We start from the raw sequence: 20,204 nt of genomic DNA, 5'->3' as shown, positions 1-20,204 counted from the left end.
GAAAGTGATGCTCAACATGTCTCTTCAGAATTCCCCACAGGTGTTCAATTGGGTTCAAATGAGGAGACATACTTGGCCACAGAATCACTTTCACCCTGTTCTTCTTCAGAAATCCAACAGTGGCCTTAGATGTGTGTTTAGGATCATTGTCATGTTGGAAAAGTGCATGACGACCAAGGGCACGGAGCGATGGTACCATCTTCTCTTTCAGTATAGAGCAATACATCTGTGAATTCATGATGCCATGAATGAAATGCAGCTCCCCGACACCAGCAGCAGTCATGCAACCCCACATAAGGACACTGCCACCACCATGTTTCACTGTAGACACCATGCATTTTTCTTTGTATTCCTCACCTTTGCGACGCCATACAGTTTGAGGTTTTGAGTTCCAAAAACATTTATCTTGGTCCATCACTCCAGAGTATAGAGTCCCAGTAGTCTTCATCTTTGTCAGCATGGGCCCTGGCAAACTCTAGGCGGGCTTTTTTTGTGCCAGGGCTTTAGGAGAGGCTTCCTTCGTGGACGGCACCCACGCATGCCATTCCTCTGCAGTGTACGCCGTATTGTGTCACGAGAAATAGTCACCCCAGTTTGGCTTTCTACTTCCTTAGATAACTGCAGTGAACATGCATGCCGATTTTCTTCGACCCTTCTCATCAGAAGACGCTGCTGTCGAGGTGGTAACTTCCATGGACAGCCTGAACGTCTCTGTGAGATGGTTGCAGTTCCATCTTTTTTAAATTTTTGTATCACTTTTGCCATAGTATTCTGACTGATAAGTAAAGCTTTGCTGATCTTCTTATAGCCTTCACCTTTACGGTGTAAAGAAATTATTTTCTTTCTCAGGTCTCTCGACATTTCTCTTCCATGTGGTGCCATTGCTAACAACATGAAATGGGAAGGGAAGTAACACCCTTTTATAGTCAACAGTCTGCTGGACACCTGTGTAATGAATAATTAGACTCACCTGTGGTTGATTATTCTTAAATTAGACATTTGTAGTCTAAAATTTAGCTTTGCTCCAGAGACTTTCAGTGGGGTGTATTCATTTTTGCATCGCCCTAATTTGAGTAAAACTGTGGAAAAAAAAAATGTGGAATCTAAGTTATATTATTAACCTTACTTTCATGTTATAAGTTAAACCGATGTTAAATAAAACTTAGTCTTGTCAACATTTTGGAAATTGTTTTTGTGTTCATTGAGATATTGTTTAAAATGTTACTTTTCGAAGGGGGTGTACTCATTTACGCTGAGCACTGTATATATGTGTGTATATATATATATATATATTAAAAAAACATGACATTACATTAATGGCATTTGGCAGACGCTCTTATCCAGAGCGATGTACATTTGATTACCAATATACATGAAAAATCTTTGGTAAGGCAGACGCGCTATTCCAATTAATTCAGAAAAATCTCAAAAATCTGTTTGGTAGTTTTCATTAAAAAGAGTGAAAATATTAGCATTTTCGTAAGAGTTTTTTTTGCGCTCTTCTACAAACTTTTTAAAGCGTTTTACAGTTTCACACCCTATTAGAACACATCCTACTTTTAAACGGACTAGTGCCTTTTCCTAAAATCAGGTTTTCATGTGCTACGGTTGTTATTAAAATTGGTATTTTGAGAACGAGGCCCCGTTGAAAATGAATGGTGAAAAGTTAGCTTGTCTGTTAGCCAGTAACCCTATAATGTAAGGCATTGCACAACTGCGAGCCATGCGCCTCAAGGAACATACGGATTATACATTGCCTGAGCTATATGCAGCCAAAATGGAATGTGAATAGCAGGCAGTGTTTTTTGTGTCATTTAACTTGTGTGTACTTCAAAGGCATACTTTGCCATCTCGATAGGCCACAACCAAACGAGACCTGGTCCGTATCACTGTTTTCTCGTTGCTTGTATGATGGTACATCCCTGTCCATCTTCGTAAGCCAATATCAACCCCTGCTGAAAAAGACATCTTGAGCTAGGTTATGAAACAGCTGGTTGACCAGTTTGACCAGCTCCATAGGCTAATTGCAGAATCCCAATTTGAGGGTATGTACATCCAAATCAGGTGAACGGTGTAGGAATTACAACAGTTTGTATATGCGCCTCCCACTTTTTAAGGGACCAAAAGTAATGGGACAAACTAACAATCATAAAACTTTCACTTTTTAATACTTGGTTGCAAATCCTTTGCAGTCAATTACAGCCTGAAGTCTGGAACGCAGACATCACCAGACGCTGGGTTTCATCCCTAGTGATGCTCTGCCAGGCCTCTACTGCAACTGTCTTCAGTTCCTGTTTGTTCTTGGGGCAATTTCCCTTCAGTTTTGTCTTCAGCAAGTGAAATGCATGTTCAATCGGATTCCGGTCAGATGATTGACTTGGCCATTGCATAACATTCCACTTCTTTGCCTTAAAAAACTATTTGGTTGCTTTCGCAGTATGCTTTGGGTCATTGTCCATCTGCACTGTGAAGCGCTGTCCAATGAGTTCTGAAGCATTTGGCTGAATATGAGCAGATAATATTGCCCGAAACACTTCAGAATTCATCCTGCTGCTTTTGTCAGCAGTCACATCATCAATAAATACAAGGGAACCAGTTCCATTGGCAGCCCTGACACTACCACCACCATGCTTCACTGATGAGGTGGTATGTTTTGTATCATGAGCAGTTCCTTTCCTTCTCCATACTCTTCTCTTCCCATCATTCTGGTACATTTTGATCTTTGTCTCATCAGTCCATAGGATGTTGTTCCAGAACTGTAAAGGCTTTTTAGATGTTGTTAGGCAAACTCTAATCTGGTCTTCCTGTTTTTGAGGCTCACCAATGGTTTACACCTTGTGGTGAACCCTCTGTATTTACTCTGGTGAAGTCTTCTCTTGATTGTTGACTTTGACACACATACACCTACCTCCTGGAGAGTGTTCTTGATCTGGCCAACTGTTGTGAAGGGGGTTTTCTTCACCAGGGAAATAACTCTTCTGTCATCCACCACAATGGTCTTCCGGGTCTTTTGGTGTTGCTGAGCTCACCGGTGCGTTCTTTCTTTTTAAGAATGTTCCAAACAGTTGATTTGGCCACACTTAATGTTTTTGCTATCTCTCTGATGGGTTTGTTTTGATTTTTCAGCCTAATGATGGCTTGCTTCACTGATAGTGACAGCTCTTTGGATCTCATATTGAGAGTTGACAGCAACAGATTCCAAATGCAAATAGCACACTTGAAATTAACTCTAGACCTTTTATCTGCTCCTTGTAAATGAGATAATGAGGGAATAACACACACCTGGCCATGGGACAGCCAATTGTCCCATTACTTTTGGTCCCTTCAAAAGTGGGAGGCACATATACAAACTGTTGTAATTCCTACACCGTTCACCTGATTTGGATGTAAATACCCTCTAATTAAAGATGAAAGTCTGCTGTTAAAGCATATCTTGTTAGTTTAATTTCAAATCTATTGTGGTGGTGTATAGAGCCAAAAAGAGGAGAATTGTGTCAATGTCCCAATATTTATGGACCTGACTGTATGTCAGTTATCAGGGGAAAATTTGACCGATTACTGAGATTACTGGTCATTAATGCTGGGTGTTATATATAGCATACATATATTTCCGGAGCACAGAGTGGAGGAGGGTTGTAGTGGAGTTAAGGAGTATGCACTTTCCAGCTAATGGGACACACTCCTTGTCATGACAGGCTATTTCTGACCGCTTTCAAGATGGCAGGTTTCTTTATTTATTGATAGCTAACCATCTTGTTAGTTACTAGGAGCTAGTGATACAACTGTACAAAGTTATAATTAAGCTAGTGAACTGAAATAAAACATTTTTATTACACCAACTAATGTGTTACTTCCCTAGCTATCTATCTATACTTGTTGCCCTGCTGCTCAAGGATCTGATTTTGCAAAATATCTAAGGAACATTATGTCTGACCCTGGATAAATGGGTAACATACTTTAACACACAAAAAACAGCATCTCTGGTTAGTCTGTAGCTATTCTAGCCATCAAATGTCTATCGGTGTGTCTTGTTGGGATAGCTGGCTAGCTCTATGTTTTGATGCTTAGCTAGTGAGTCTATATTGGCTTGGTGGTAAAGTAACGTTAACATTACTAGCTAATTGCGTTAGCAAGCTACCTGTGTAATGTTAAACAGGACAATTTAGCTATAATGCCAACTTCTAGCTAGCTAAGTTATTATGTCCTGTAAAGCATATACATTAAACCAACAACAGCAGACTAGTCATCACCACCAAGCTTACAAAACGACATTGCCTTAATGTAACGTTATCTCCAGATTTTCCGCTATCAACAGCTAGCACATCCTGGCATGAGATCTTCTCCGTTCATTCCCTTTCACTGCCCGCCAATACATTAATTACATGGATAGCTATCATAGCTAGCAATATAGGCAGAGCTAGCTAGTAGCTGTCTTCGATCATGCTGTAACTTTAGCCAATTTGAACAGTAGAATTGGCAATGGAGGCAAGAAGGGTGGAACTGATGGAGGATTTCATTTTGTCCTGGAGCACCAGTTAAGACGTGCTACGTACCAACATATTTAAATAACAAAACAATGCCCCCCCCCCCCCCGGCCAAATGAGCTTACAAGATTTCCAGTTTCATCTAAAATCTTTACTTTTGAATGGAATTCACTTATGATTATCTGCGTATATAAGTACACATATCATATAATGAAATATTAACTGTTTATTGACAAGTTTATACAAGTTTTCTATCCTGAAAAAACTGGTTTAAGTAGGTGCGTTTAATGTTGCGGCTGATTGGTGTATGTAGCACAGTATATTTACTTTACATCAGTGGTCACTTTTTATCTTGCATTCCAAACAAGCAGATATTTTGAGGATAACTTTGCCCTTTTAAAAAGTGCTGATTTCAGAAGCTACAGCAACTGCGACTGACTCTGTGGAAATATTTGAATGTTTTTCTAAGCCGATCAGCTTTCTGCATCTAGCATGTGTTGTGTTAGTATCATGATATTTACATGGTAGCAATTATAGAAAGTAAAGTGCAAGAATCTCTTTCATCTCTTCTCTTTTTGCGCTTGCTTCGTGACCCAATTAACCAGTTGGTTTAAAACAAACTTCCGCTTGCAATGGCAGAAGCCAAATGGCAGCTGAAAGTTTTGCTAAATCAGCCATCAGCTTCTGGACAATTACCGTAACTTCAACTATTTCATTTTTGACTCGGTCCAGAAAAGGCAGAAAAGAATGTGGTTCAAGGGGTTCAAGGCTTGTTGTCTGAAGCTCTTGCTGCTGTGACGTTTACATGTAAGGGCCATTATGTATTTGATAGGTAACAGTCTTAAACTACTTATGGTTCTCTGTTCTTTTTAAATGGTCAAAAATTCTAATTATATTAGTCATTAATAGTTCAAGTTATTATAGCAAAATTAGCAGAGTTTATTCATAACGCAAGTGGAATATTGTAAAATGCAGATTTTGAAATGGTTTACTTTCTGATAACATAAGATATCATCGGTCAGGGCAACCACTGTTTATATAGGTATGATTACATTACCTTCCGGTAAAAAAAAGTCTCGAAATTCAACACAAAAATTGTGTTTAAAGTGAGAGATACTGTCATAATGGTTGGCAAAAGCCGAAAGACAGGAAATTCACAGAAGCACCGAGAACATTATCTTGAGCTATGCCCTGACAAGGTTTCCAACACACAATGCATTAATACATGCTATGGGTACTGTAACTATGTACCACTGGGCAGGCTGCTGACGATTCAATAAAATATTCTCTTTGAATCAACAACCAAATAGATTATTTACAGAGGAATACAATTAGGTAATATTTTGTTGCTATATGTTCTTAAAATGTACCAATTATGCGTCTTCTTACTTTCTAGCAATTAATGCTCTGAAGAAAAAAAAATATCACTCACATTCAAGGCATGACAATGAAAATAATGGAGTCATAGAGGAAATCAAATTTGTTTGTCAGTATATTGAAATATATGCATGTTTTTCTCAATGTTAAACAGTTAAATAGGCCTTAATATCAAAATCAATGGAATCCATTAGACTATTTTTGACATAAGAAATTAGCTGATATTTGTTTGGTGAACTATTGCTTTAAGGCTCCATCTTCAAAATATAAATGCTAGTGCAGTTCTGGGTACATTTATTTCATAACTAATTTAGAGTATATGTGTAATGTCTATGTGAGCCAACACAAAATAATGTGGGTTGCACTGCTAAATCATACCATCCTCATATAATAATGTTATGATGATATACATATTATTATTATTATTATTATTATTATTATTATTAATAATAGTGATAAAAATCAAGAAAATTGTATTTACAATTGTATATAGCACTTTTCAAGAAACCAAATTCTTTACAAAATCTGGGGAGAAAAGGACAATTACAGTTTATGGTGACTAACAATACAATTCTGATTATTTGTATTTATTCTGTATTTACACAGGGAGAACTCACTGAGACGCGTCTCATTTTCAGGAGTTCGCTGTTAAGAAAAATCTGGGGAGCCGTACAATATGACAGGAAATACATTTTAAATAAAACTACATTTTACAATAGAAACAATTTAAAAGTGAAATCAATCAAATCACAAATTCTACAAAACAGGTACAAATATTCTCTGCTGTGATGTTCTCTTATTGTACAGTTGTCTGAACAATTGGTACACAAAAGAGTACACGAGAAAGGCACATTTATTTTGCAATTGTCCTTCATTTGCCATTTTCTGGACAAAAATAAGGAATGAAAATGAAAGAAATGAAAATCTTTGAGACGTTAAGTGTGTCTCAGAAATGTATTCTGCTTAATTTGGTTAGCAATACCCCTCCTACGTTAGATCACTGGTACAGTCTGGTCTATAAATATTTGGACATTGACAAAGTTATTGTTATTTTAGCTGTCTACCACAGGATATTGGAGGTGGAAGTAAATAATGAATATTAATCACTTAGGGTTGTTTCTCCTGAATAATTGTCCTACTGAAGCCAATGGAAAACAACCCTTGGAAGTGATAAATCCATATCTGCTGCATGTGACAACAGCATGATGGTTTCAGGCTCATTTGATACCTTGGACCCTTTACGACTAAAAGCCATTTAGCCAAGAAATGTGTTCTATACTGTATCAGCATAATTTACAGCTGAATTTAGCCCCACCCCCCCAATTCCCGTAGCGATCCATTCAAATGCAAAGAGTTTTAATATCGCTTGTAGGACAACCTGAAAATAAGATATCCAGACTCTGATGATGTTGATACAGTGCATCCGGAAAGTATTCACAGCGCTTCACTTTTTCCACATTTTGTTATGTTCAGCCTTATTCCAAAATTGATTAAATTAATTTTTTTCCTCCAAATTCTACACACAATACCCCATAATGACAACGTGAAAAAAGTTTGAGATTTTTGCAAAATGTATTAAAAATAAAAAACTAAGAAATCACAGGTACATAAGTATCCACAGCCTTTGCCATGAAGCTCAAAATTGAGCTCAGGTGCATCCCGTTTCCACTGATCAACCTTGAGATGTTTCTACAGCTTAATTGGAGTCCACCTGTGGTAAATTCAGTTGATTGGACATGATTTGGAAAAGCAGACACTTGTCTATATAAGGTCCCACAGTTGACAGTGCATGTCGGGAGGAATTGTCTGTAGACCTCCGAGACAGGATTGTCTCGAGGCACAAATCTGGGGAAGGGTACAGAAAAATTTCTGCTGCTTTGAAGGTCCCAGTGAGCACAGTGGCCTCCATCATCCGTAAATGGAAGAAGTTCGGAACCACCAGGACTCTTCCTAGAGCTGGCCGCCCATCTAAACTGAGCAATCGGGGGAGAAGGGCCTTAGTCAGGGAGGTGACCAAGAACCGGATGGTCTCTCTGTCAGAGCTCCAGCATTCCTCTGTGGAGAGAGGAGAACCTTCCAGAAGGACAACCATCTCTGCAGCAATCCACCAATCAGGCCTGTATGGTAGAGTGGCCAGACGGAAGCCACTCCTTAGTAAAAGGCACATGGCAGCCCGCCTGGAGTTTGCCAAAAGGCACCTGAAGGACTCTCAGACCATGAGAAACAAAATTCTCTGGTCTGATGAGACAAAGATTGAACTCTTTGGCGTGAATGCCAGGCGTCATGTTTGGAGGAAACCAGGCACCGCTCATCACCTGGCCAATACCATCCCTACAGTGAAGCATGGTGGTGGCAGCATCATGCTGTGGGGATGTTTTTCAGCGGCAGGAACTGGGAGAGTAGTCAGGATTGAGGGAAAGATGAATGCAGCAATGTACAGAGACATCCTGGATGAAAACCTGCTCCAGAGTGCTCTTGACCTCAGAATGAAGCTACGGTTCATCTTTCAGCAGGACAATGACCCTAAGCACACAGCCAAGATATCAAAGGAGTGGCTTCAGGACAACTCTGTGAATGTCCTTGAGTGGCCCAGCCAGAGCCCAGACTTGAATCTGATTGAACATCTCTGGAGAGATCTGAAAATGGCTGTGCACCGACGCTCCCCACCCGACCTGATGGAGCGTGAGAGGTGCTACAAAGAGGAATGGGCGAAACTATCCAAAGATAGGTGTGCCAAGCTTGTGGTATCATATTCAAAAAGACTTGAGGCTGTAATTGCTGCCAAAGGTGCATCAACAAAGTATTGAGCAAAGGCTGTGAATACTTATGTACATGTGATTTCTTAGTGTTTTATTTTTAATAAATTTGCAAAAGTTTAAAAAAAAAAACTTCTTTCATGTTGTCATTATGGGGTGTTGTGTGTAGAATTTTGAGGAAAAAAATGAATTTATTCCATTTTGGAATAAGGCTGTAGCATAATAAAATGTGGGAAAAGTGAAGCGCTGTGAATACTTTCCGGATGCACTGTAGGTCATGGACATCAGGAAGTCATGGCCTACAAAGGATATGCAACCAAGTATAAAAATGACAATTTAATCTATGATTATGTTAATTTGTCCAATTAGTTTTGAGCTTTTATGGACCTGATTGTATAGTGATTTTTGTTATTCTCCCAAAGGACAGACTAAGTGCTCAGATCAGTGAGGTCAGTGCCTGTTTTCAACAAATTTGGGGTCCCTTCATATAATCACTACCCCAGCTGACCCCCTTCATTCTTTTTTATTCCTCAGTTCTGGTTTAGTTTGATTTTGTATTCACAAAATGCATATATATTTTTTGTTTTTGCACCATTCTTTGCAAACTCTCGAGACTAGTGTGCGTGAAAATACCAGGAGATCTAGGATACTTAAACCACACTGTCTGCCACCAAAGATCATTCCAAGGTGAAAGTCACTTTGATCACAATTTTTCCCCATTTTGATGGTTGATGTGAACATTAACTGAAGCTCCTGACCCGTAATTACATGACTGTATGCATTGCAGTGCCGCCAGACAATTGGCTGATTAAATAATCGCATGAATAAGTAGGTGTAATAAAGTAAAAATGTTCCTAATAAAGTCCTATATAGTGAGTATATATTATTCCTCCCCTCTGATATCACTACAGTGTCTCTTCAAAATGACTAAACTAACTAGCAACTAGTCATTGTAGACTACGAGTCCTTCTCTATAGGTGATTACTATTACAATAATTTTTATTCTCACAATTTTTCCCCTATTAATGTGTACCCAGCTGGAGTGTTTGTTGTTGATTGCAGTTATCCCTAGTTGTGACATGGTGTTTTTTTGATTCTGGTATTTCTGTCTTGTAATGCCCTTTTGAAGTATAAATTTCAGTATAAATAAATAGCCATTACTACAAGTGGGATTGCCATCATGGAGTGAAACCATATGGTAATTATGAACATTTTGGGGATGATTGTTGACCCACCTTGTAGAGTCCGAAGAAACCCAGGTCTCGCACGACATTGAGGGCGCTCACCCGGGGACCTGTGGTGATCTCTCCTGCTACCTGCAGGCGGATCTTCACGATCTCTAGCGGATTGGTGAAGATCACCTGGGAGCCTCCAGCCTATGGGGGGATGGGGAGAGGGGGCACAATATAATATCACTGTCAAGTTCTGATAAACTATTCAGCAGGAAGAAGCCATTTGTGTAGCCCTTTTCAGTCTACACCTAAACCTTGTGCCTAGACAAAGAGTTAAACCAGAAATTTGAGAAACCGGTCTTTCTATCAGTGTATGTGCGAAATATAAACGGCAAACAAACGCAAGTCTTAGGCATACATTTGGTCTAACATGTTTTTTGTTTTCTGCATTCTCAGTTAGAAAATCGCACATTTGCGATTTACAAACATTTGTTTTCCGAAAAATGTAATGTTACAGTACATTTTGTTAAAAAAGTAACATTAAGTAATAGTCCAATAAAAAAAACTTGATCGAGGCCGTCTGGGATTACCTGGAGAGCTAGAAGCAAGCGAGACAGCAAAATTCTGCAGAATTATTCAGTAAGTTTGGTACAACCTACCAGCCGATTTTCTAAGATAACTGATGCAGTTAAAGGCAACAGGAGGTCACAACCATTATTGATTTGATTTCGTTTTTTACTATTGACTTTATAGTACTGTTATACTGATAAATGTATCGATATTTAAAACCGTGGATTTCATTGTTGAAAGCATCTTTGCTTTACAGAATTTGTGCTTAAGACTTTTGCACAGTATTGTACCATATTTCCAACTTACCCAGACTTAGATGATTTTTATTTTTGTGCATTTGGTGGCTCGGTTTCCATGTTAGCATAACATGTTAGCTTAGCATAAAGACTTGAAGACTATAGGAGTTAGTAGCCTACCTCCTTCAAAGTGAAGAAATACACCTTACAGCAACTCTGAAGCAGTCTTATTTACACAAGGTATCATGTGTAATTGAAATACATGTGCAGGAAAAAAATGGTGAAAACGAAACGTTTGGAACTATAACTTAGACTGTTAGACGGTTGGAACTAGAACTGCTGAACACACATGCATCTACTACTAGTTGAGTGCAGTGAAGGTAGTAGCTCTACCTTCAGAAGGCACGTGGATATATAGTTGCAACAGTCTAGTCTTTATGCTAAGCTAATGTGTTATGCTAACATATGGAAACAGAGCCAGTGAATGCACAAAAATGAAATCGAACATCTCGTCTGGGTAAGTCTGAAGAAAGGTATACTTGTTTGTTACAAATAACATTAATGTGAACTATAAGACATTATAGCATTTTAGCTATAATATAGCAAACAAACAGTGTCATTACTGGACAAACAGGGTTTTGGATTATTGAATAACGAATACAGTATATTAGGTTATATTAGGGTAGTTCTAGGCTACTTTATTATAATGCTCAATGGAAATTTATTTGTCATTAACAAGAAAAGCTGTTCTTTAATTTGAATTGCCCCTGGACCGTGCCATCGTCTCACAGTTTAAAATGAGAATGTAAAAAGGTTTGTGTATAATACAGTGGAAAATGCTGGTTGCAAAGCATAGTGGCTCATATCCACCTTTCTAGTGACCAAGATGGCCGATAGCCAGAGCAATAGACATGAGTGGAATTAATATAGTGAAAACACAGCAATAGTTAACTCTCCAGAAGTCGGTCCAGGCCCATTTAAATGAAGGCACATATTTAAAGATAAATGCACATTAAGTATTCTCGAGAAATAACCTGAAAGAGCATGTGCATCAGTGGGCATTTGGTAAGCATGCTGATGGCACAAATAGACCATTGAGAGAGGAGGCTACAGGGGTCAGAACAGGCCTAGGGGTGGGGGGGGCTGAGTGAGAGCCACCCTAACCTCTAACCTCAAAGCCTGCCTACTTCCCCCATGCCCCCCCACCCCCGCACGCCCAAGGCACCTCCTGCGGAAGGGGTGACCAGCCTGCCCCAGCACTGCCCCGTCTGAATCACCCTGTCTGAACTGAGACTGCACAGGCACGCCCCAGGGCACAGATAGTCTCATGCACCATTTATCAACCCCCGAACCCCCCCCCCCCCCCCCCTCTATAAATGTCCCAGGTCGTCTCCTAAAAAAAGCTGCCACATTTTTAAAGGCCTGGGGTGGTGTGGGGATGGTATCTGCCCTTTTGATGAATGGATCTTCAGTCATTCCATCATTCCCCCTCTCATTCCCGTCGGAACACAGCACAGACAGGTATGCTTTTTTTTGTCTGACAGAAAAATGACCTGTAACTGGCCTCCTGTGATGGAGCTGCCAAACTCCATGCTCACAGTCGAGTGCAGTGGGATCTCGGCAGATATAGCTGCACCCCATCTGGGGACTCTTCCACCCTGTTCTCTGCCTCGCAGCCTATCCAGGCTAGGGGCCATGTGGTCCCAGGGGCAGAATTTCCTTAATGTGCCAATGCTGTGACCAGCCTTTGAGGAGCTTGGCATGCCAAATAAAATGGGGTAAAAATGGGCTGACCGCAGGCATCAGACAAATGCTCATAGTTAGTGGTTTCCAAGGCTGAATAGACCATTTACACAGGTTTCAAACTTTCTGGAACAGGGATAGGTTGTGGGAGGTGTGTCCACTTGCTGAATTTCAACTGTTGATGTGATGTCAGATATAGCTTCTGTCAAAAGGTTGTTGACAAGATTCACAATTGTTGGTGTATGTGTACACTGAGAAATATTTAAATATGTCATTATCACCCATCAAAGCCAGTGGGCAGAGTGTATTATGTCATTGTCCAATTGCTTTTGTCTGTGTATTTTGAAACACAGCACCAGCGACTGACTGAAACAATTGCAGTGATCTCCACCTTTATTATGACTGCGATATTTACAGCAAGTTAGCTTGCATGGAGTTGCAGTCAATTGAGGAACAGGGATTATTTCATGAAGTAGGATCAATGAGTTAGCTGAATAATTGCACTGAATAAAACCCAGAACCCTCACAACTCTGGAAAATGGACTGAAGTAAAAAGCTATTCTGGGTTGTCCTCAGCGCAGTTGCATATCCTGCTGGAAAACTAGATCATTATATGTTAAGTGGGTTGCCAACTCGTGAAATTGGGATCGGCCATCTTAGTGAAATCTATCATCGCTGCCTCATCATAGGAAACTAGATTGATTTTAGCAACACGTCAAAAATTCAATGGTATACATTTAACTTATTGATTACAACTCTCTCCCATTCTTTGGCAACAATGACGACAGCTGCTGTGGAAACTTCTCTACTTCTCCCTTTACAAACAGAACTTGCATGGACACAAACCAGTTTTAACCAAACTTTACTAAGTAGAAGGGATTGAGTCGAGACAGGAAAGAATTTTCTAATGAAGAATTACACCTTTGATCATAGATACCGGGTAACTAGCTACATTACATTGCTAACTGGCTACCGGTACTGTCATTCATACAGTAAGATAAATTTGCAAGCTATCTAGACCTATTAGACTGCACCAGGGAGCCAGGGATTGCCATTCTCTGAGAAGTTTGCAAAACTTCAGTGGTTACTTGAGGTATTGCAGTTTTGTTAGCCACTTGTGCCAGAAAACAAATTTCCTCATTGATGTTCATTCAAAACCATGAATTTACCCTGGCAAAATGATATTATTTTTGACAGCACTTTTGAACTCTAAAATTTCTTCACAGCAAAATAATTACTCTCCAGGGACCCTTTTTTTTTTAATTTTTTTTTTAGCCCCAGAGAAGAAGGTCTAGGACTTATTTCCTTCCAAGTTGGTCCGTATGGGTCACATTGCCCGGAGCTGTTCATGGTAATGAATTGTGTCACATAAATTAAAAATAAAGCTGCCATATGTTGTTCTTAAATTAAGATGCTACAATGCTGATGATTCCACCATATTATTTTCAACATTGTTATTTTGATATTGCAACCAATATTAGCCTACTGTTCTCCTTGTAGTATTACTGTCTTTGCATGAGGATGGTGCTGTTGATGATGACGACTAATCACATATTTCTGCAAAACACTGAATACATTTGGGCGGCACGGATGGTGCAGTCAGTAGCACCGCCACCTCACAGCAAGGAGGTCCTGGGTTTGAATCCTGGTTGGCTGGGGCCTCTCTGTGTGGAGTTTGCATGTTCTCCCCGTGTTTGCGTAGGTTTCCTCCAGGTACTCCGGTTTCCTCCCACAGTCCAAAGACATGCACGTTAGGCTGAATGGGGAGTCTAAATTGCCCATAGGTATGAGTGCGTGAGTGAATGGTGTGTGTGCCCTGCGATAGACTGGCGACCTGTCCACGGTGTATTCCTGCCTTTCGCCCAATGTATGCTGGGATAGGCTCCAGCACCCCTACAACCCTGTTCAGGATAAGCGGGTTAAGATAATGGATGGATGAATACATTTGGGGTTGAGATAAAAGATAAACACGAGACAACAGTTCAGAATTTCAGCTTTTATTTCCTGGTATTTACACCTAGATATGCATTAAACTATTTGCATAGCACCTTTGGTAGCAGACCACCCAATTTTTAGGTCAGCAAAAGTATTGGAGCAGAGAGTATTTAAGTAATGAAAGTAAATAACACAATATTTGTTAGCATGTCCCTTGCTTGCACTAACTGCATCAAGCTGGCAACCCACTGACATCACCAAACTGTTGCATTCTTTTTGTGATGCTTTTCCAGGCTTTTACTGCAGCCTCTTTCAGTTGTTTTGGGGGTTTTTTCCTTTTAATCTCCTCTTCAGGAGATGAAATGCATGCTTATTTGTGTCTGGTGATTGACTTGGCCAGTCTAAAACCTTCCACTTTTTCACCCTAATGAAGTCCAACACAACACAACTTGCTGCAAGATGAAGTTCCTCCCAATTACTTTGGACACATTTCTCGGTAGGTTTGCACACAGAATGTTTTTCTGGACTTCTGAAATCATCCTGCTGCTACCATCATGAGTTACATCATCAATAAGGATTAGTGAGCCCACTCCAGAAGCAGCCATGCAAGCCCAAGCCATGACACTTCCTCCACCATGCTTCACAGATGAGCTTGTTTGTTTTGGATCATGAGCAGATCCCTACTTTCTCCACACTTTGGCCTTTCCATCAAGAGGTTAATCTTGGTCTCACAATCCATAATTGTTCCAGAACTTTTGTGGCTCAAACGTCTTTGCAAACTGTAATGGGGCCTTCCCATTCCTACTACTGATGAGTGGTTTGCATCTTGTGTTATAGCCTCTATATTTCTGCTTTCTAAGTCTTCGAACAGTTGATTGAGATACCTTCACCCCGGCCCTGTGGAGATTGTTTATGTCACTGACTGATGTTTTGGTGTTTTTCTTCACAGCTTTCACAATGTTTCTGTCATCAACTGATGATGCTTTCCTTGGTCGATCTGTTTGTTGTCTGCTGCTCAGTACGCCAGCGGTTACTTTCTTTTTCAGGATATTCCAAGTTGTCTTCACAGGCAAAACCCAAGGCTAAAACCAAGAGTAGACATTCAGAAGAACTAATTGTTTAACCAATAAATCTAACAGGACACATCTGGGGAACAAGAAACACCTGCCAGTCACATGTTCCAATACTTTTGCTCACCTAAAAAGGTGTTCTAAGTTGTTTAACAAATCTAGATAGAAATACCAGGAAATAAAAGCTGAAAGTCAGATCTGTCATCTTGCTGTACAGCTTTTGACCTCAAACTCAATTGTCTTCAGAGTAAAGCAAAAACAAAGGAATTGTCCTTGCTGTCATGCTGATGATGATAAACCTGTCAATTACAAAGAAAATTTGCCTATGTTCTGCATCCCATAAGTGGGTATAGCAGTTAATACTGCTATTGGATTAAAGTTACATTTGTGGTTCTTTGTTCAAGTCCTATGGATCCTGATAATTACATATAGTGACAGTCATCTTGTTCAGCTAACCGCGTTTCAAGCATTAGGAATGTATTTTGTTTTTGGTGAGTTTGCGGTCTCGTCGTATTTTATGATAATAAAAATGTAAAACATTTCTTAAAGAAAATGTGGTGTGTGATTGCGGCAACTCGGTGGACTATTTCTACCGCTACTAATACTATGGTGTTTAAATATTTGAATTTACAAGCTGGCGAACAAGTGTACCTAATAAAGTGAGTGCATATGAACTGCTTGTGGGAAGAGGCTATTGTGACATCACAGGCTTCCATGAGCATACAGGTAATTTGCATAAATAATGTGGATGGGCTTAACTGCAGAATGTCCATTAGAGTAAGACAAGAGTGAGAAGACCGCTGTTCTCAAACAAATGTAATTCAAGAAGTAGAAGTACGATCCAAATGCTATTAATATTGTTAACATATGAAACGCTGAACATTTCGATGCATCATATATTTATGTAGTCTCAAAATTGAGAGAGTATTGGCAGTTTAAAAAACGTGAAAACATTTTTCACCACCATTTTTCACCACTCTAGAAACTGAACATTCCACCATTCATTCCGATGAGACTTTTTTCCATGGAAAACCTTAAATGTCTCAGAAATTAACGGAATTATCGAAAAGTTATGAAAAAGCACACCATTCTGGACCAAGACAGACATTCTCCAGTTGGTGTTGATATCTCGAAAACTATGGGAGTAGTAGGCCGTCAAAAACCAGTGGAATAATAATGAACTTGAATTCCGAATAACAGTAGTGTGTTGCTTCGCAATCACATTAATTGGCTTGGGCATGTTGCACATAACCCAGCCCAGCCCATTTTACTCCAAAATAGGGAAGGTCACGTTAGCTTTGAGCTGAGTAATATATATACTATAATGTAATGGATCAGAATTTACAAATATCAGCTTGCTGAGAATTACAGGAAATGGTGTTTTTATCATCACAAATCAGTCTGCAACCACAGCTATGCAACCAATGATACATTATAACCTTACAAAACAGTAGTTATCTAGCTACGATATCACATAATGGCTGATAGTGCGCAGCTTTCATTGAATGTAGGATTTCAGTCAAACATTGTGGCTGGCCAGCTGTAGCCAATTACTAAGCTATTATGTTACAGTGAAGTGCCACAGAATGTTTGTATTGTTTGGAACAAGTTGATTAGCCAGCAACACCTGTTCTACTGTCTAGCTACAACTACACCTTGATAGGTAGCTGGTTATTTAGTTAGCTAACCAACCTCAATTTCTGACTAATGCAGTCTTTTTAGCTGGCTAACTTGCCAAAACTGTGGCATTGCTACTTGGTCAGTTTTGATTTGCACTTTATTGTATGTTGCTCTGGATAAGAGCGTCCACCAAATGACTAATGTAATGTAAGAATGCTAAAATTAGCTTTTCCATGACTGTAAATATATAGTTAATGTAATGTTACAGTTAAGTGTCGCCAAATGCTTCTATAAAAAATATTGGTGTTATTCTCATTAGCGGGCCAAGCACCGAAGGTTGTTATTTTTTGTTAAATTTTTATTTGCATTATTCTGCAATGGCAGCACCTATAAGCGACTGGTCACTTTTTATGAAACTTTGCACAATGGTATAATCACACAGTATCGGATTTTTGATCTTGATCTCAAAAACAAAGCTACTATGAGCCAATGAATTCTTCAGCGGGTGTGGCTTTTCATAGAAATGCCTATAACTTCAAGTTGGTTTCATGAAATGTCATAAGTCTATTAACAACCATAATAGGGAGCTAACCCTCAAATATTGATCCAAATAAAAGCGGGGTGCCAGACAGATAATTTCCTGTTTAGGCATAACCAGCCGTGTTGATTGTTCTGGCTAAATTTCTTACAATGGGAAAGAAACTATGCCAGCACCTATAACCGATTAGTTGATTTTTACAAAACTTTGCACAATGGTAGAGGGGAAAATGTCGCAATGACGTGTTGGCTTGCTGCTTGGCGCCCAGGATTGCTGCTTGCAGCTATATTTTATTTATTTAATTTGTTAGAAATGTTAGAAGCCACATAAGAAAATGTCCTGGTCACAGCAAGTTACTTGTTATCCTATAGCTAGTCAGACAACATCAATTTTCCGCTTCCAATTCTTCCAAAAGCATACCCACCGTAGCTCAGATTGTGTTTCAGCATTTTTTACGGTTTTACTATGATCCTTCACGTTTTGGAATGCAGTGCTCTGCATGTTCTGGAGCCACAAAGCCCCATTGTCAAACATGAATTGGCCTGTCGCACCATTGAGCAGCTCCCAAAGGAATCCAGGGGCCCAGAAAGCAGAAGCTGTTTCCAGTTCTTATACATCTCGAGGGTCTGCACTTAACAAATAAAACATAGCAAAGTAACATAAACAATAATGCTTATAGCAGTTCCTCCTGTTATAGTTTAAGGAAGCTCTTTTGCTCAATGACATCGGCACACTGTTGTGTAGTTTAATCGTAAATCTGGTGATCTTTTTCTTCTAAATGGGTCCAATAAATAAAGAAATAAATAAATGAATAAACCCAATTGAGAGGCTGCAAGTTGTATAATGTCCGCCCGTCCTTACTTAGAATTCTGATTTCAACAGCCAGAGTTAACAACTATACAATGCAGTCCATGGGTATTTGGACAGTGGTACAATTTCTGTTGTTTTGGTTCTGTATTTGAGTACACAGGATTTGAAATGGAAACCATGAATACGAGGTTAAAGTGCAGACTGACACCTTTAATTTGAAGCTGTATATACACTCACAGAGCACTTTATTGGGTATTTATTACTTATACTACTGTAGCCTATCCACTTATGATGCGTTGTGTGTTCAGAGATGCTCTTCTGCATACCACTGTTGAAATGTGTGGTTATTTGCGTTACCGTCACCTTCCTGTCAGCTTTGACCAGTCTGCCATTCTCCTCTGACGTCTCTCATTAACAAGGTGTTTCTGTCTGCAGAACTGCTGCTAATCTAGAGACTAGTGTGCATGAAAATCACAGGAGATCAGCAGCTTCTGAGAGACTCAAACCACCCTGTCTGCCACCAACAATCATTCCACGGTCAAAGAACACTTAGAACACATTTTTTCCCCCATTCTGATGCTTGATGTGAACAGTAACTGAAGCTCCTGACCCGTATCTACATGTTTGTATGCATTGCACTGCTGCCACACACTTGGCTGATTAGATAATCACATGAATAAGTAGGTGTAATAAAGTACAAATTTTCCTAATAAAGTGCTCGGTGAGTGTACATCGATATCGTTAAAGTGCAGACTGTCACTTTTAATTGGAGGGCATTTACCGCCCCCTTCATTTCAGGGGACCAGAAATAATTGGACAGTTGGCTTCTCAACTTTAGTACAGTGTATTCAATTGTGAAGTAGTGCAGTATGAGGAATCTTTCAGAATCTAGTCTTGAATCTTGGCTTTTGATTGCCGGGATTTGATTGGATTGGAGTCTGTTATTGGTGTTTGTTAACATAAGGACCAGAGAACATTCACAATTTTGAAAAGATTTGGCACAGCACCAGTAGTGGTTTAATAATGAGCGACCTTAATCATTTTTGCTGTCTTAGTAACTAATGTCAGCTGATGTTCAGTAGCCTACATTGCAATGCCATTTGCTAGCTAACTTAGCCATCTAACATTAAATAAAATAATTCAATATCATAATCTCTTCTTTTAAATTTGGGTTGAATTTCCTGTCTTTTTCGGCTTTTGCCCACCATTAAGACATTATCTCTCACTTTTGTTTTTGTTTTGAATATAGCCTTACCTTTGCCTCAGGGCATCTGCCTTTACTAGAAATTTAGAGATTAGAAAATGGTACATGGTACATGAGGATCTTGAATGTGACTGAAGTGAATGAACAAAGTATGTGGCCTGAAATAAGGCTTTTTTTTTTTTTTTTAAGGGTATGTAATGTGATATTATATTAACTAGTGTAGCAAAGTAATTGGCTATACACACATCACTGCAGACGAGCGCAATTGTCCGGTAAAGTACAGCTGCCCTCATCACCTCACCTGGTTGAATGTTATCCAAAGCTGCAATGAATATGTTGGTAGGTATTGTGGTCTATACTTGTACTGTCCAGTTAGAATAGTAACATTTAAATTAGCATAGCATAAATAATTAATAGCAGTGTTTGAGTTTTATTTTATCCATCCATCCATCCATTATCTTAACCCGCTTATCCTGAACAGGGTCGCAGGGGGGCTGGAGCCTATCCCAGCATACATTGGGCGAAAGGCAGGAATACACCCTGGACAGGTCGCCAGTCCATCACAGGGCACACACACCATTCACTCACACACTCATACCTACGGGCAATTTAGACTCTCCAATCAGCCTGACCTGCATGTCTTTGGACTGTGGGAGGAAACCGGAGTACCCGGAGGAAACCCACGCAGA

General features: G+C 39.6%; 1 protein-coding gene across 1 annotated transcript in view; it reads right to left on the bottom strand.

Annotated features, from left to right (window-relative positions):
• Positions 1-20,204, bottom strand: part of slc25a12 (solute carrier family 25 member 12) — a 72,575-nt gene that overhangs the window by 7,509 nt on the left and 44,862 nt on the right. Inside the window, exon 14 of the mRNA XM_061234241.1 lies at positions 9,853-9,993. Within this exon, the coding sequence (XP_061090225.1) occupies positions 9,853-9,993 (141 nt within the window). The remainder of the gene's footprint in view (positions 1-9,852; positions 9,994-20,204) is intronic.

This window comes from Conger conger, chromosome 3 (genome assembly GCF_963514075.1).
Source record: "Conger conger chromosome 3, fConCon1.1, whole genome shotgun sequence".
Taxonomy (NCBI): domain Eukaryota; kingdom Metazoa; phylum Chordata; class Actinopteri; order Anguilliformes; family Congridae; genus Conger; species Conger conger.
This window is presented reverse-complemented; position numbering and strand designations above follow the sequence as displayed.